This window comes from Phaethon lepturus, unplaced genomic scaffold (assembly GCF_000687285.1).
Source record: "Phaethon lepturus isolate BGI_N335 unplaced genomic scaffold, ASM68728v1 scaffold10710, whole genome shotgun sequence".
NCBI lineage: Eukaryota > Metazoa > Chordata > Aves > Phaethontiformes > Phaethontidae > Phaethon > Phaethon lepturus.
The window spans coordinates 5,964-24,059 of record NW_010514035.1 but is presented as its reverse complement, the minus strand read 5'-3'; the positions used below and the strand labels follow the sequence as shown (position 1 = coordinate 24,059).

Sequence of the window (18,096 nt, the reverse complement as noted above, 5' to 3'; positions counted from 1 at the left end):
AGAGCGCCGAGGGGGTAAGTGGGCGTGCAAGTACGGTCCGGCTGGGGGGAGGCAGCTTCTTCGTGTCTGTCTAAAATTGCGGGTAGTATAACGCTCCACAGGTGGAGAGAGGAGGTGGAGAGGATCACTTAAAAGTCCTTTAAATAATGCATGGCTATATAATGTGATCATTTCATGCAAATAGTAAGCAGTACTTGTGTTACTACCTCATTATCACAGTTCTGTTCCCTTGATCAATATGGATTGTGGCTGAGGCACATTTTTCCAGTGTGGTGTCTCTTGTAAGATCACCAGTATTGTGCTCTGAGCTCTGCTAAATCCCAGAACCTTATTCCCTTTCTCTGTCTCTCTCTTTTTTTTTTTTTTTTTACTAGCCCTTTACAGCTGAAGTGAACTTTGAAACTAGTTGCTTACATTGCTGATATGAGTTTATCATACTACTTTCGCTTCCTGACTCTCCTGATGATCTGGGAGAACTTAAATACATCTCAGTAGCTGTGAGAACTCATGGAGCAGGGCAGAGGCATGATAAAGAGTAGCTAGTGATGAGTTAAGGTAACACTGTTACTGAGCAAAGCAATTATTTTATGTAAAGGGGATTCTGGTGGTGGTCCGAAGGGAGGACCTCCTGTCCCCCCTTGGCAGAGTGGACAGTTGACTGACCCAGACACCACTGTCTGTAGTGACTGAAATGCTAGCCTCTTACCATTTGTAAAGTGCTCTGAGTATCCTGAGGAAACAGGCGTGTATCTGCTAAGCAGTTTGTCCAAGATCAAAGAGGGAGTCCCTGGCTGTCTACTAGTTATTGGTCTTGTGCTGTATCAAGTGAAATTCAAGAGGGAGCTAACTTGAAGATATCTGTGAAAACACTGGTGACACATGAAGCAGCAAGTAGTGGCTACAAGTGTGTGTTTTCTTGAAAGAACATTTTTTTTTTTCTCATATCCAGTGTTATTGGTTGAACAGTGATGGGTTGGCAATATGGAGTCGACAGGAGTACAGTTCCCCAAAATGCTGAAATCTAATCTTGAAACATGATACCTAAATGCTTTCAGTCCTCGTCAGAATTGAGGTTAAAGGCTGTGGTGTAATTCAAACTTCTTACTGTTTTACCTCCTGTGCCTTACTGTCTCATACTGTAGCTCTTGACTAGCTCGCTTTCTTTCAGAGGCTGACCAAGCAGGAATTCTGGCAGCTGGTGCACCAGAGCTATGGCTCTGAGCTGGGCCTGAACAGCGAGGAGATGGAGAGCTTCCACTCATCGTCTGAGGACAACGGGCAGTCTCGGTAAGGAGCGGCTATAAAGCTTATTGAAATGCTCAGGGAGAAGCAGTGTTCTCTTTCTTAGAAATTCTTTTTCTAAAGTGCTGCTGTAGCCTTACCAGAAGGGTTAAGCCTATAGTAAAAGGATGCAAAGAACCAAATGGCATAAACTGAGCCTGCATAAAGACTTAATTGTGTTCATTGCCTAAAATAGTAGGAGCACAGCTGAGGCCCCTTAGAGGAGGGAGATAGGAAGACTTTGTTCTCCTTGGATCTGCTTGGGGATATGAACAGGATAGCTTAAATAGCAACCTTTTCTCATGATGGTATCTATTCAGGATCTGTATGCCCTCCAACAGTAGTGGAAGGGCTGAATGGAATAGAGCTATATGTGATGTTCAGATACTTTCCTCCTCTGTGGAGACAGAAACCCTTGCTTTGCTTCGTGGTGTCTGAGGTCTTAGCTTATTTTTGTATTGTGCTCAGCTTGAATTAGGAAGATGGAATGATATAACAGTGGATTTTTTTTAAATGCTTGCCTTTATTTCTTGGAACAAATAGGAACTAACTTATGAACTGCCAGTGTCAATCTAATAATGGGGCTTTAATTTGTGTATCTGTCTGTAAATAAGTATGGCTCTGCAAAACAGGACAACATGACTTACGTCTCTTCAATCCTGTGTTATCCAAGTATGCTTGTTAGGGAAAAAAAAAAAAAACAAACCAAAAAAACAAACTCCACAACCCCAAAACGAAAACGCTTTAAGTTCACTGCGAGCCTCAGAAGATGTTCCATTAAATAGTTCCTGTTTTGGTTGGGTTTTTTTTTTTTCCTGTAAAAATGCACTACTTTGCAACTCTGGAGTAAGGGATGCAGGAGAAAATTCTTGTCCCAAGCTTTCTTAAAACATTTTCTTTCTAAATTTGTTCTAACCTACTTCTGTTTGCCCTTTTCCTACACTAATCACTTTCTGATTCACCAGTGCTTGGTTTTACTAACCTTGTGGTCAGAAGCTGAATCCTTCTGAAAGGTAGCTAGTGTGAGGAATCTTTCTAAATTTGTTCTAACCTACTTCTGTTTGCCCTTTTCCTACACTAATCACTTTCTGATTCACCAGTGCTTAGTTTTACTAACCTTGTGGTCAGAAGCTCAATCCTTCTGAAAGGTGGCTAGTGTGAGGAAAATGGCTTGAGAAATTAATGAGCTGGATGTGAGAAGAAGAGTTGGTAGTTTTTAATATTAGCTGAACAGCCATGGTTTGAATGCAAATATCACACATGAGAAGCTTTCTCAGATTTTTCAGCACTTGTATCTCCAAAAATATCTCCCTTTTTGCTTTGGCCAGATCCAGCATTTGTGATGATTCTGGAGAAAGAGATGAAAAACTACCAAAAATGATTGGTTTAGTTCGGGAACCCACGCTTCAAACAGAAGGAGAGTCACTCAATAGACACGTGTTGCCAGGAGTAAGTGCTGACACAGCCTTTCTTGTTATTTGTAACTGATAAGCATATATGCTTAACTTGTGTATCTGTAAGCATTAGGATGCATGGAGTTTTTAATTTCTCAAGAAGCCTGTGAGAATTCATAATAGTCTAGGAGTTTTTCACATCCCAAATTTAATATCAAGATCTTCAGGTTTTGAGAATATTCATTGAATTTGGAAATTAACAAACTTCTGTGTAAGAGAATATTGTTGGTGTTTCAGCAATGTCCTATCACTAACTTGCTGCATAACCTGGTTAGAAGGCTGAGGTTTATGCCCCGGTCTCTTTTTTTTGTTTGTTTACTTAAAAACAAAATTAACTGTGGGGTTTTGTTTTATCCACCTTCCTAGGGACCATGTGCATTTTTATGCAAGTGTTTTATGAAAGTAATGTCTCTGTTCGCTTACAGTGCTTTCTTGCTTGTGCTATTTGTCATTTAAAAAATATCTCCTCTTGTACTTGTCCTCTCTACTACACATGAGGTTTATTAGAGGGTAGTTATGCTGTGTTATCCTTGCCTTCAAAGGTCAGGTAGTCTGCTGTTGTGAATACATGGAACCTTTTTTTATTTTTTTATGGAAATGTTTCAGAAGGAAGGGGAAGAAAAACACTCTTGATATACTAAAGATGTGTTTTCCCTTAATGTCTTGGGTTAATACAACTGAACAAGTACGGGTGCTTCACTCATGATGATGTATGAACTTGTGAATGTATTTGCCTGCATACTACTCTGTGTAGTTGTAGTCCTAAAAGGTTACAGACATTTTCTCTTGGTTAAGTGATACCCCAAGGGTAAGATCTTGGAAAAGCAAATAGAGCACTAAAGCATTTCTTAGAAACTTCACTAGGGCTGGGTACCTAATTGTTGTTTCTGCTTTGGAAAATTTGGGGAGGGAAGGCAGATGCTTGTAATAGTTTTTACTACCATATAAATCTCCTGGTTTTTGTTACTTGCTAAAACTGATCAAGAGGTTAAGCAAGTTTTAAACAGTTTTCCTGAAATCCAAGTTAATGCTAGAGACTCATACCCAGCAAAAAATACTTGTATTTGTCAGATGTTAAATCTTAGTTAATCGGATTATGGGTATCCTTCATGGAAATCCTAGCAGTATAAAACAAGATTTTTGGAGAACTGTAAGGGAGGCCTGTGGATGCTGCTGGAATTTGGGCTCTTTAGGGTAGCTAAAAATCTTCCCAGGTAGCCTTGGTTTGGACTTGTAAGTCTTTCTTGCATAAGAGCAAGCCACTTAAGAATAATTGCTCTGCCTCGAAAAGAAGTGTTTTGTTTACCTACTGGGTGCCCGCACCCAGAGATGCTCTTGCAGGTGCTAAATCTGATTGGGCATGTTGGTAAGCAGTAATGCCTAGGGATTTCGTCTATATGCAAGGAAAAATGCTAGGATTCTCCCTTGAAGAAACTGCTTTTCCAAAGTTCTTTAATTATAGTGTAAAAGTGCAGTCTTGATAAATGTGTAGCTAAGCTGTTTAGCTTACTGTTTGAGTGTAACTAAAATACATAATGATTGTGTTCAGCTATATGTGGCATTTGGCACTTCTTGAGAATGTTGACACACTCTCCACAACCACAAGATTATAGCGTATGTTGTAGAAGCACAGGGGCAATAGCAGGAGACAGTAGTGCTTAGAATGTATTTATCAAAAACCACGGCACTGACACATCACATTTAATCACCTTCCAAAGACTGGAGAGAAACAGACTTTACCCCTTCTTTCCTGCTTTGATAGGCAAACTAAGTCCCAAAGCTCTCTTTAGAGGGGGATCTGAAATGATGGAGATGTTTGCTATAGTACTTGGCCTGTCTTTGAGAAAATATTGGACAGATATTGACATAGTTGATTAAAGAAAGTCTGTGTGTAACACCAGTCATGGCACATGTGCTTATTTTAAATGCAGTTCATCACAATGCGAGAACCACTTCATTGCCTGTCTGGATCAACCATCTTCTTCCCTTTGCCCCTCATAGGGAGACCTTACAGCCTTCCAGTCCCAGAGCCTGCTATTCACAGGATAAAAAACTGAAAAGCCTTGACACAGAGCTTAGCAGTACTGGACTAGCTCAGGAGATAAATGTATGTAAGGAAGAAATTATATGTCTTTAATTAAAGCTGACCTCTTAAAATCATTACTGTTTAGGGGACAAAAATAATAAAGAAACAAGAAAACTGTGTTTGAGTTAATCAGTTATTTCAAAAGCCTCAGCATGAATCTTCTCTTCCCTGGCATCATAAGAGGCTTCTCTGTAGGAGGTATTTCTCTAGTCTTCTGACTTGAGCCTGACTTTACTGCTCTGCTCATGGCATAGTGGGGGCTGCTCTTATGCTGCTGGTGAGAGCTCTACCTGTTCACCAGATCCGTGATATTCATCAAAATGCTGTGAGAGTTCCTTGGATCTGTGCTGGATCTGTGTCAATTTTCAGACTGTTTAACCACAACTAGCTCCTTTCTGCTAGCTCCTTTCTGGCTTCCATCTGTATTGGTAGAGTATTTTGATGTGGAAATGTTGGTTCTGTCCTGTTGTGTGACTGAGTAGAACTTCAGGCATGGTAGCTCCTTTCAAAAGGAGCGTTTGTTAACTGATCTGCTTTTCTGGTTCAGTCTTCCTCTTTTTGACCTTGAGGGAGTAGTTGCACAAAAATATAGATGATCCTTTTTTTTTTTTTTGAAAAAAGTCTAGAAGTACAGGAAGTACATGATAACTATTCAAGTAGTGGATGCTCTTGCTTTTGGGAGTCAGTGCTGAATAATCTTTAGGGATGATGATATTGCAGATGAATTGGAACTACCCAGCTGAGGAGGCCTGATCTTATTTGTTATAGTCAGCGTACTACTGCATGTGGGGGGCTGTATTGCTGTTCTACTGGAGGCAATGGGAGCTTTGAGGAGAGGTTTAGGATGCAAGCTATGATTTGTAGCTAGTAGCTAAGCTTTTTCGGTGTCACTTTGAGATGTACAAACCTTGTCGATATGGTTTTACTAGAAATTACCTCTTGAAGCGTGCAATGGCATGTAAGCTTACCTTCCAGTTATTACTGTTTAGGGTTAAGAGTTGCATCACTGATTCAGTGACTGATGTTTTGGGGGAATGTCCTGCTTATATATTGGAGATGGCAGATGATACTCCAGTGCTTTGTTTCTGAGAAGCAACATTTTATATGTAGGATGACTCTAGACAGTGTTTTAAACTTTTTTTTTGTCAAGGAGTAATGGAGCCCTATACAGTAAGAACACTGTACAAATATTTAACTGGGGTGATCTAATCTTGCTGAAAAAGGGAGGCCCTACCTACTTCATTACACTTCCCCTCAGGATTATTGGACCCCTTGCTAAACTGGCAGGAAAAAAACTAACCTGATCAATAAAAAGTAAATAATCTGTGTCAGGTTAATGAATATATAAATGCTAGTATTGATGCAGGGAAGGGGACCAAACCATGCAGGTGGGCACAAGGGGCCTGCCTGGATGGGGAGTAAACTGTCCCTTTCTGACAGTACAGATGAATAAGTCTGTCCCTTGTTACCAAGGGTAAAGTGAAAGTTTGAAATAAAGAGGAAGGAAGATTGGCTGGGATAGGGGAACAAGGGAGAAATTAGTGCTTGACTGTGTGGTAATTGAGCAGATGGAACTGTTTGTGGCTTCCTTTTTATGGCTATTTTCTCTTAAAGTAACTTTCTCTTTTTTTTTAAATAGTCTGTGATTACTGATGCATTATTTTTCTCTTGGTTGTTTCAGGTGGAGGAGTCCCCAAGTGAGAAGCAAATAAAGAGGAGCCCTCTTCCATCTTCAGAAAGAAAACCTGTTAAGCTAGTCAGGAGCAGGTCTTTAGAAAAGTCCTTGGACCTGAATGAGAATGAAAATCTCCCAGAGAAGAGCAGTGCCTCAGATAGTGAAGAAGGTAAATCTCTTAACGATTGGTATCTCTAAGACAACTCGACTCTGGTGTTCCATCTCACTTGTGGAGCAAGTTAGAGAACTTGTTGATCTTATGAAACTTGTTTGCTCATTTGTTTCACAGAATTGCAGCAAAAACATATTTGTATCTTAGGTTTTGGGGAGGGGAAAAACGTTGCTGTGTTGGGGGGTGTTTAGAATGAAAACAAATTGTGGTTTTGATTTTTTTCCTTTGGTGGGTAGACTTGCTAACAGGTTAAACTTTAACTCTTGACAATGTGGTGGTGCTTGTTCATCTTCTATGCTATCACAGATATTTAAAACGTTTTTCTTTCCTTTGTTTTCATTTCTTGGGAACTGAGGGGAAACATTTCAAACTGTTGTTCTGTTTCTGAAAGATTCCCCCACCCCCCGCCCTGCCCCTGCCTTCTTTACACTTTTACTTTCTTATGGGATGTGGACTTCAAATGTTATTGATGGAGTAAACTGAGAAACTCACTGAAAGTCCAGGCAAGACAACTTCCCATCTTTCAGGAGTGCATTGTGCATTTTCTGAATCTGCTCTGAGGGTGAAAAACTTTAACATGTATCTTGGAGCAGCTTATACTTTGTGTGCCAACAGAGTGAGTATCTTAATGGATCCTACTATACAATCCTCATAACTCATACCTCATTACCCAGTACAAGATAAGAAGAAACTTGGAGACAACAGTAGTGTAGAGATTGTAACTTGACTGTTACATGCTTCCTTTTTTCTTCTTACCATACGAGAGAAGTGTAGCTGTATGTCTTACAGTGGTTTTGGTACAAGTGTTTTTGTGGTTTTGTTGTCCTGGGAGAGAGTAAGGTCAGAGTGTGCCTTCCACCCAGGCTGGATGACAGTGAGACTTGTGCTGAGATCTGTGAGTGCTTGTTCTTGTGGTCCCACAATAGCCCCTCAGAAATTCTCACTCTTAAGATGAGTGAGACTTACCCCATGACTTACCATGGGGAACTTTTCTGTGCCAAAGGGCTGTAGTTGTTCAAACAGCTCACTGAAGCTGTGGTGGATGTTCCGTTAAATATGTCAATCTCGGACTCTGTAAATGCCTTTAAAACGAGGTGTGCACAACCTGGATTGGTTCCAAATGGTGTGTAGCGGTGTGCAAATGAAGGACAGAAAAGCTCAACAGTAGTAGTGTGCTCAGTAGCAGCTGAATATTTCTTTCATATGTAAAGAGATAACTTACTTTCATCACCTGTTGTCAGGAATAGAACAGCTCAGTTAACTGAGGCCAGTTCTTAATCTGACTGAGAAACTTTGCATCTCATCCTTTCAGAGTTGGCAACTGAAGTTGCTTGCAGGTGTTGTCATGTTGGGATCACTGAGGTGTCCAGGAAAGCTTTCAAAGTCATGAATTGAACTGGCTGCCTGCAAGTTGTGATTGGTGCCTGAAGACAACACTTTATATTCAACTAACTTTCCTTTTGCTCTCCCACACTGCTGCTGTGTTTACTTGAGTTCAGATTCAACTCGATGCATGCCAGGTTGTATCACTTTTGTCCATACATGTACTTGAACAGGCTGCTGTTTATGCCATTTTCCTACTCACTTAAGCTTCACAGATCAATTGTTTACTCCATCATAGGTGTATCTTTTAGAGCAGCAGAAAGTTGTGACCTTTGGATGTTTTAAATATCTTGCAGTTTTCCTACCCTCTTAGGACTACATCTCTGGATTTTATCTTTTTATGGCAAGGGTCTTCAGTGAAACTGAAAATAGTCGTGTTGTCTTTCATGCTGCTGTTTGCTAAACAATAGCAGTAAATACTCCCTGTCATCCCTGCATTGGTGATTTTGAGTAAATAGAGCATATTCAACTGGAGATGTCTCTTTAAGAGAACTGACTTCATGATTCTTTTCTTATTTCCCCTCCCTCCCCCAAGACTAGTCTCTTTTTATTCAGAGCAGGATTTTCTAGTCTCACAACATTAATCTTTCCTCTTAGATTCCCTTCTTCATGCTTAGAATTGTTTTTCTTCTGTTTCTATGTTTTCTATTGCAGTTGCCCCATACTTTTACAAGGTGAATTCCCTCATGCAAACGAAACTAACTTTCCCACATGGCAAAGGTTTACCCATGCGATTAATCTCTCTTGTGTCCTCTGGCTGATAGGCAGGCTGGCCGTGGAGGTGTCCTGGCAAATAAGGTGAGGGGCAAGCTCAGGACTGCTGTTCTCCAACTCCGGGTCCACTTGACACCCGAAGCTGGAATGCCAGAGCCTCAGCAACACCCGTTCCCTTGCCCTAAGCAATTCTCACATTGCTTACTGGGGGACAGGGGGTGTGCGTCTTGCTGTGCAGCATTAGCCTATTGACCTGCATCTTGGTGCTTTTGTTCCGCTTCATAAATCGGAGTATAAATCTCAAGCCATGACAAACTTTTGGCTAAGCTAAAAATTAGTATCTGTGGTCTTGATTCTAAATTTTAGAAAACAAACTTTAGTTCAAGCACAGAACATGTATTTTCAAAACAGAGCCAGGAGATTCTGAATTTCCTCAAATGGCTCTTTTGTATGAAGGGTTTCTATATGCAATGGCAATGTTCAGCAGCATAAAATACTTCAGAGGAGGAAGGGGGAAGCAGGAAATTGGAAAACAGTCTTTTCTGTTAGAAAACTTTACTGTATATCGGGACATCATAAATTCCTGATCTCCTTGCATAACTCGACAGACTTACTGTATTGTTTATATTTGTATTAATAACCACCTTAAATATGTGATCTGCAGGAGAGCATAACTGCTTGCACTGTAGTGCTGTGAGATGGGTACAGTGGTGGCTTGACTTTTCTTGCAGATAGGGATATGGGGCAGAAAATGGTTGAAATACAGGGTGTCTGAAATTAGTTTTTTGGTTTGGTGTTTTGGTTTGGTTTTTTTGGCCCCAAGGTAGGAAATTTTGAATATACAATGTATGTAAGAGGAGTAGCCCAGTTACCTTGTTGGCATTTTAATAAAAATACCTAAAACATGTGTCTTGCTGAATATATAACTAGAAATTATTTGCTTTGTGGTTTGGAGGATGTATGAGTTATCTAAAGGCAAAAGGCATAAGTTTGGGGTGTTTTTTTTAATCTTGTGAACTGGGAAAAGCTAGCACTGTCACAGTACTTACTCAGTACCTCCAAGTTAATTTTGTACTTTTAAATAATCTTTTGTATCTTTTAAAGTATAGGAGAGCTCTTCGATAATGGTTAATACTGTTGATATAGTCTTTTAACTAGATGGTATCTGGAACATGTGCACTCTAGGAATTGTTTTTACTGACTTGATTTCAGGTGTATCTGGTTGAAGGCTCCTACCTGCATATTCATGCAGTGTGCAATTTTTTCCCCATCCCCAGTGGCACAGAAATCCTCAACAGTGCTAAGATTTGCATATATAAGTTTTTTTCACCTGATCCTTCCTGAACTCCATGGAGTGGAAAAAGCAGCTGTCTTATTAATTTGTTTGATAGCTTCCGCTCTTACCAGTTCAGCTGTCTTAATTTGCTTGTGGTGTGTGTTTAGCTTGGAGCTGTTAGTTGTTAACAAGAATTTTAAGAACTTCTTTTTCCCCCGCTTCCTTTCCCGCCGCCTCCAGTTTTCTCTCTCCCTTTCCTTGCACTGCAGATGTCTTCAAACCTTTGCAATTACTGGTGCATAATGGTATTATATTCAAACAGTATTTCACAGATTGTCTTGCAGTGATGAAAATGACCTTATGGAAGTGTGAGGCAATAGTGGGGGAGGGAATAGACTTGCTGTCTTCATGCTGAACTGGGACACTCTGGGTAATATGTTTGCTTCTGGATTTTTGGATCCCTAGGGATCCCAACCTAAAGTCAGAATAATCTCATGTTCTCTTATAAGACAGTAGCTCCAATTGATCTATAAATGTATTCAGGCTAAGAGTTAGTAGTTGATAATTGCATACTGCTGAGGAGTTAGAACTTCTAAGTACTTCTAAGTCACTCCCTAGGTAAAATGCTTCATGTTCCTGTACTGAGATTTGAGATAAGAAAAAGGCAGATGGGTTTACTGGTGTTAATTAAAACAACACAGGAGACAAACATGCGTGTTCATTTGTAGCAGAGACGAGTGATTAAAGCTTTCAATTCTGTTCAAATTGCAAGCTTATATACGGTACACTTACTGTTTGCTATGCTACTGTTTCTGCTTACTGCTTCATCTAGAATTTCTACAGCTAAACTCTGAGAAGGCCAGACGGAAGTGGCTTGAAGCATGTCAAGCACTCAGTGTAGGTAGCTACTTGCTTCTGCAGGTGTGGAACTCACAGCAGCATTCATATATGCACCTTTGACGTATCATCTGAAAGATTTCCAGACTGGAAGACAGTTGTTTGCATCCTAGCATCTAAAGTGGCTGATGGGCCTGATGTATCAACCCAGTTTCAGCTAGGATTTTCTGAAAATACTGCTTTGTGATAACACCATTTAAAAAAAACCAAACAACTTTTTATTTGTTCCAAGAGCTGAGAGGGATTATAAGTAAAAACGTATTTCTCAATAGATAACGCTCATGCACTTGGCACTTCATTGACTATTCCTTGTTAGACACATGACTAGATAGAAATAGCGTAGGCAAATCAACTGACAGGAAATTTTGTATAGACCCATGGATGCTCTTGCTTAAGACTCAGTACAAGGAGGACAGACGTCATGCTTGAAGAGTAAAATATCTCAGTAGCAAGGTCTATACCTTAAGGTAATAATGCCTGGGCTTTGTGCATGTCCTAAATTGCTGTGGCTTACCAAATTTCTTCCCATCAATAGAAACATAGTAGCTGTCCTCCAGCATTTCAGGTGAACATAAAGTTGTGTGGTTTAGCTAAGTCACACTGGGGCAAAGGTAACTTGTATGTCTTGGCAAACATAAGATAATACAAAAATAGCCTTTGTACTTTTTAAGTGGTAGCAGATTCCTTGGGCATGTCATGGTCCAGCTGACTAAGACTCAACCAGAGCAACTCAGTTTGAATTACCTAGTGTCTGACTCCATGCATGTTAGCTGATGCACAGTACACAAAGGGGATGCCAACATCAAAACCTGAAGCTTAGGTTTTAATCACCATCTCTTAGTGAAAGAGAGGAAGTGGAGAGTGCACACTGAAAGGAGAGGTCTGTAATATTGAGGCCTTGTTAGCAGAGGTCAAACTTAGAGTTCACTCTGACTGTATTTGGTGGAATTAGGTTCAGCTCTGAGAGGAAATACAGTGAACATAAGCTGAAAACCCAGGCTGAATTTCTGGCTTCCTGCAGAATGTTTCAGCACAGCAGAATCTGTATTCTAGCAAGTAATGACTGCATACTGTCGGGTTAAATCAGCCTCTCTAAAATCTGTGCTTGCTTTTGGTTCCACTTTGTAATCGTATAGACTTAAAATTGCATAAGCAGAACATGATGTGGGAAGGAAGTCCATCTCTTGTGCAAGCACAAAAATGTGGCACTCATGCTTCACTTTTGGGGTCCTACATTGAAGCCTGATTAGGCCAAAGAGAACTTTCTTGGTGGCAGATGTATAACAGGGACTTTTAGCAGGCTAGAAGCAGCACTGGAGGGGAAGTCTGCTCAGAGTCAGAACTGGATTTTGTTGGGGACATAGGGTGTTTAGTTGTTGTGTTGGTGTTTATCAATACTGACTGCTACCAAGCAGTACTGTTTTAAGTGCTGTAACCTTAGCCTATAGGCAGCTTGTGAACTATAGCTTGATATTCAAGCTACCTTTGCATTGGTGGCTGGCACTGACCTTTGCTAGCTCTGAGCGTTCATTTGTGTCAGTTGAAAGGTTAGGGGTCCTAACTGCTGCCTTGCTTCTGGAAGGTTTGCTTTCAGGCTTTTTGTTTCATTTTAATGATGTGTGGAGGTGAGTTTGTTTTTTTTTTTGTTTTGGTAAATATAGCTGAGGATGGACTTGTTTTAAAGGGATAAGCAGATTGAGTTGGGGTTGGCATAGGAAACTGCTTGCCTTCCAGGATTATAATTCTATCCCGTATCTCTTGCAAGAGCGGCTGAGACAACCACAAAGCTGAGTCATACCAGCAACCAACAAGAAGCAGAAATGGCAAAGACCAGTGCTGCAGCCACAGAATGCCCCTGGGGCTTGTTGGTGGTTTTGAAATAGGGGATGGCAATTAAGCATCTTGGTGCACTTTTCAGGACTTGCAAAATGGAGCAGGGTACCTCTTGCATTCCTCTTATAGATATGGAGGGAGGAACAGTCTGAGGAACTGTTTGGGAGTCTGGACCTAGTCTTTCAGACTGTGGACACTACCAGCTTTATAGATTTTAAAAGCAGAATTCTGAAACTAGCCACAAGTAAAAAGAAAGCTATTATGGTTTCACTGTCCTTCTTCCTATGCCTATGCCCTTTGTACAATAGGCAGACATACTAATGAAGATTATGCTAACTTATTGTCTTCCCCAGTGTTGCCTGTAAGATTAGTAGAATACTGAACGCAAAACTAAAGGGATGGGAGCTTGTGATGTTGATTTATCAATTTACGTTTGCACAGGGAAATGGGGTGTGGGAGGGGGAGCTAGAAAATCAACTCTGGACTTCGGTCCTGAAGACAACCTACCTACCAAATCATGTGCTGCTATCATTACTGGGTTTCTGAGAGTGAGAAACAAATAGTGATGCAAGCCCAGGAAGGATTTAAGCTGCAATAAAGCTTAGAATAGTATAAAGTTTCTTCATAATACTGCTCTCTTCTTAACCTGATCTCTCTGCCTTTCCTTAGCAGTGAAGGAGACGGTCTCTGAGAATGATCTCTATGGGAGACTTTTCATAAACAGAGTTTTCCACATCACTGCAGACAAGATGTTTGAAATCCTTTTCACCAATTCTCACTTCATGCAGAGGTTTCTCAATTCCAGGAGTATAGTAGGTAATATACTCTTCTCTCTTTTTTTCTGTGTTGCAAACTATCCTGAAAATTTTGACGTCTGAGAAATGTTAAATAGGACTAAGGTGAATTTTAAGTCTGCCCTTACTTTAGAAGAAGTTTGAAGCTTTAAAGTTCCACTATGAAAGAGGATATTTAAAGCTAGCCTGTTATTTCTGTAGATCAGTCACCTTTTTGAGTAAAAACCTCATTTCAGTGCACCACAAAACTGCACCTGAATGCCTGAATTTTCTGTAGGCTATTAAGTTGATGCATTCTGTGGAGTATTTCTGATTACATTTGTGTCCCAGAGATAGTGGAATGTGTACGGCTGGCACACAGGCAAAATCATTGCATCCTCCTAAACTATAGTTACCGGCTTTAATTTTCTGGATGAGTAAATTTTATTCACTGAGTTCATAAGAACAGAAAATTAAGTGAAAAAGGGTAATACTTATTCAGTGTCAGCTTGGAAGGCAAAATGGCAAAAGCTTTTGATAATACTAAGTGAATCTCTTCAACTTTAAGCAGATGGGAAATTACATTATTTTCATTTAATTGCTTACTCTTCTCCCCACCCTCAAGTCTTTTTCAGTAGACTCAGATTCAGCTACTTAGTGCCTCACCTTTGTTCATCAGTGAACCACAGTTTTCCCTTTTTTCCTGCAAAAAACACAGTCGTTTGGAATCGGGTTTCTGTCTCTCTCCCACCACCACTGTTCTTAAACTGTTAAGATATGAAAGGGCAGAGAGAATGCCTTTTAGGTAATCTGCATGTGAGATTTTGCATAATGTCTCATCTAGATGCTGTATCAACTCCTTGGAACAGAGATTCCAGTGGCAATCAGTTGAGGACTTTGACATACACTGTAACTATTAACAATCCACTTTGTGGGAAGTTCACAACTGCAACTGAAAAGCAGGTAGTGTGTGTGTGTGTGTGTCTGTCTGTCACCGTTTAAAGCAAGGGAGAGGTCAACTCTACAGATCTGACCATGGATTAGAGTTCAGTGAGCTGAATGTGGATCTGCAGTTTAAATGTAGCATCTCTAAGTGTAGCTTACTGCCCCTCTTGCCATTAGTGAGCAAATGCTGATGAAATTATTGAGGCTTTCTACCTTTACAGATGGCTGTAAGCTTCTCCCATAAAGTCTGGGGAAGAGATAACATCTCTCATGAACTGGGAGGTGAAAAGATTCAATGAAACGTTTTCAGTGTCCTCCTGGGCTCCCGGTACAAGAGAGATGGAAATTGTCCTGCAAAGGGCCACTAAGATGATTAAGGGACTGGAGCATCTCATATGAGAAACGGCCAAGAGCTGGGACTCTTCAGCTTGGAGAAGAGAAGGCTCATGGGGGATCTCATGTATATAAATTCCTGAAGGGAGGGTGCAAAGAAGACCGAGCCAGGCCTTTACCACCAAAGGCCACACCTTTTAGTGGTTCTCAGTGACAGGACCAGAGACAATGGGCACCACTGAAACACAAGTGGTTCCCTCTAAACATCAGGAAACACTTTTTTTTTTTTACTGTGAGGGTTACGGAGCACTGGAACAGGTTGTCGATAGAAGTTGTGGTGTCTCCTTGCTTGGAGGTGTTGGAAAGCCATCTGGACATGGTCCTGGGCAACCAGCTCTAGATGCCCCTCCTTGAGCAGGGTTCTTGGAAGGCACTTCTTGTCCAATCTCAACCATTGTGTAATTCTGCTTTGGGAAAGGTCTTGTAGGTCAGTCTCAAAGAAGAGTTGTGGTCATGAGTCAGTGGCCAGCCTTACATCTGGTACTTGAAATGGCAGTGGGGAAGTACTGTTGCTGCCTATGTTTGCTGTAGCGGGAGGCATCTTCTTTCCCCACCCCATCTGTACTTGCCATTCTTAACTGATATTTATTGTGGTTGTTCAGGCTTTTTCCCTACTCTAGTTCACTTGGAGTTGGTTGATCTAGCCTAAGGAATTCGGACTGAAAGAAAAAAAAAAATTAATCAGGTACCATGACTATACCTTCTTATGTTTATTTTCTTTTATGGTAGATCCTGCATAAGCAGAGCCAGAAAGGTCAGTCTTATCAGGTGGATGCTGAGGTACTGACCCATGATGTCCCCTACCATGATTATTTCTACACTGTGAACAGATACTGCATCAGCCGCACATCCAGTCACAAGTGTCGATTACGGTGAGCTTGAGTGGTGCACAGTAGGAGGGGAGAAGCCAAGGGATATATGTTAGGGTTGATGAAGGTGTGCTTATCAAAAGATCTGCCAACAGCATAGAGAATGTCAGTTTCTCTTGAAGTTGAGGATCTCTTCTGAAAAAGAAGTTTGGTTTATCTTATCACATGTGTGCTGTATTTGGATCTCACTAATTCAGTGAGAAATGAACTCTCATGTTGACTTGACAAAGTACAGAACTCATCTCCAAGATTGAACTGGGTTCTGACCAGCCTTGTATTTTCAACTGCAGCTGTGTGAGTGGAATAAATTGGGACTATCTGAGATGTTTTATTACAAAATTTCCCAGATACTTTGCTAAGACCCTGCAGAGGAGGATGGTTCACTGGAAGGTGCAGGGAAGATGGAACATACCTACCTTTGCAGGGAAGGTACTCAAGTGAATCAGGCTTCATTATTAAATGCTACCTAGGTAGGGGAGTCTTAAAAGGCACTTCCTTTTCCCATTTGTTGAAAACATCTGAAGTGATCAAGTTCCATGTTCAGTGCTTTTGTATGACTTTCCGATTATGTAATCCTTGGTAGTTTCTCTGCTGTCTTTACTAAAGCCGTTTATCTCAAACTTCACCAGTAGCCAGGAAAGGTAAGCAAGCCTGGATTTTATTCTGGCTTATCTCAGGCTATAAAAGTGCTGAAGACTCCCTCTCTACTGGGAGGAGAAGGGAAGAAAGGTCTTTGAACAACACTAGATTATTTTTTTTGAGTGACTCGTTTGTCCTCTGAGGGCTATATTTGTTTGATCTGAGACACATGGCAATGCTAGGCTAAAAGCAAAAACCTAGGTTTCAATGTGGTGCACAGAGCATGCATGTATAGAAGAGAAGGTGCATGGTGGTGTTACAGCTGGCTTTATTATACGGCATTTAAAATGGCTCAAATTCTACTTGATGCTGTTTTGTTAGACTAGAAGCACAGTAGGCTTACATAGTTCTGTCTACTCGGGGTAGGATCTAAGTGCTTGGTGCATGAGTGGTAATAATGAATTTCACCTGCTGCCATCGCAGTGCCCATGTGTATACATACAGAGTAAAAAGCAGGACTTAATGATCTGAAAGCCTGAAGCCTATTTTAAATGCATGTTAAAATGAGAACACTTCAGAGGACAGAAATTCTCTCTGCTACTCAGAGTCTGAAGAACGCTTCAAAATGTTTCCCATAACTTGCACATTCAGGTCTCTTGAAGGTTTAGCTAGATACGCTGTCTTTGCTTCTGTCAGTCTCTTGCCTCGCTTCAGTGTAAGTGCTGCCCAGGTGGAAAGCCAAGGCAGTTCCTGTTGGTATTTCAGATTATGGACATAAGACAGAGGCCTGCTTCTGGTAAGAGACTCCTGCTATCACTGTGCTACGTAGAAGAGCACTCTTTCACTATTGCATTCTGTTTATTAGGGTTTCTGCAGAAGTGAAGTACAAAAAACAGCCTTGGGGCCTTGTCAAGTCTGTAATAGAGAAGAATACCTGGGGAGGAATACAGGAAAACTTCAAACAACTTGGTGAGGTATTTTCTTCTTTGTGCTAGAGTAAGGAGGCTACCTTTCCTATGTATGTCAAACTTGATTCCCTAAAGACTGGTTTGAAAAGAAGGCCAATGCCAAAGAACCTCCAAGTCAGAAGTTCTAATCATCAATTTATCTGCCAATTCCAGGGTGTAAAAGAAGCCTGGTTAGCTCAATGCTAACAAGGAGCTCTTGTATACCTGGTCAGTAATTGCTTTCTGAAGGAAACATGAGGAACAGCAGGAAAGCTATTCCTCTCAACTGCATGTGCCTATCTTTAAGTATTTCCTTGACTGTGGGTATGAGAAGAGAAACAGTGGCACTTGGCAGGTTCTCTGGCTATGTCTGCTAACAGCCTGGCTAGCCACGGCTGCAGGCTCAGTCTAACATGATTCCTAATCTCAGTCTAACAGTGTCTTAAAGTGCTTGTCCAACTGCGAACATGTCCTTAAACAGTCCTGCGTAGGCTGAATGTACACTTTTCAGGTATGGTGTACTAAGTGCTACTTGGCAAACAGGACAGGTGATATAGGTTAAGGTGTAGTTTGTCAATTGCCTGTTTTAAGTTCATTTACTGGAAGGTGTGCTTATTCTTCTCACTGATACCTTCTATATCTCACAATATAAGTCTCAGTGCTAGGCTTTACAGCTTTCCTTTTGGAAGTTCAGTAACCTTATTTTTTCCACTGCAGAATCAGATCTCCTAATGGAGGAATATGCAATTAATCAGTCTATAGAAGACTCTGGAAAATTAGTTGCCCTGAGACGAAGACGACGCACTTTACACCGGAGTC

At 40.9% G+C, this 18,096-nt stretch overlaps 1 protein-coding gene across 1 annotated transcript in view; it reads left to right on the top strand.

Annotated features, from left to right (window-relative positions):
• Positions 1-1,168: 1,168 nt before the first annotated feature.
• Positions 1,169-18,096, top strand: part of LOC104624455 (GRAM domain-containing protein 1C-like) — a gene marked incomplete at its 5' end in the record, with an annotated part of 21,988 nt that continues 5,060 nt past the window's right edge. Inside the window, 8 exon segments of the mRNA XM_010291827.1 lie at positions 1,169-1,287; positions 2,610-2,730; positions 6,503-6,665; positions 13,441-13,587; positions 14,389-14,507; positions 15,612-15,754; positions 17,196-17,299; positions 17,995-18,096. The exon segment at positions 17,995-18,096 is cut by the window's right edge and continues 38 nt beyond it. Coding sequence (XP_010290129.1) covers positions 1,169-1,287; positions 2,610-2,730; positions 6,503-6,665; positions 13,441-13,587; positions 14,389-14,507; positions 15,612-15,754; positions 17,196-17,299; positions 17,995-18,096 — 1,018 coding nt within the window.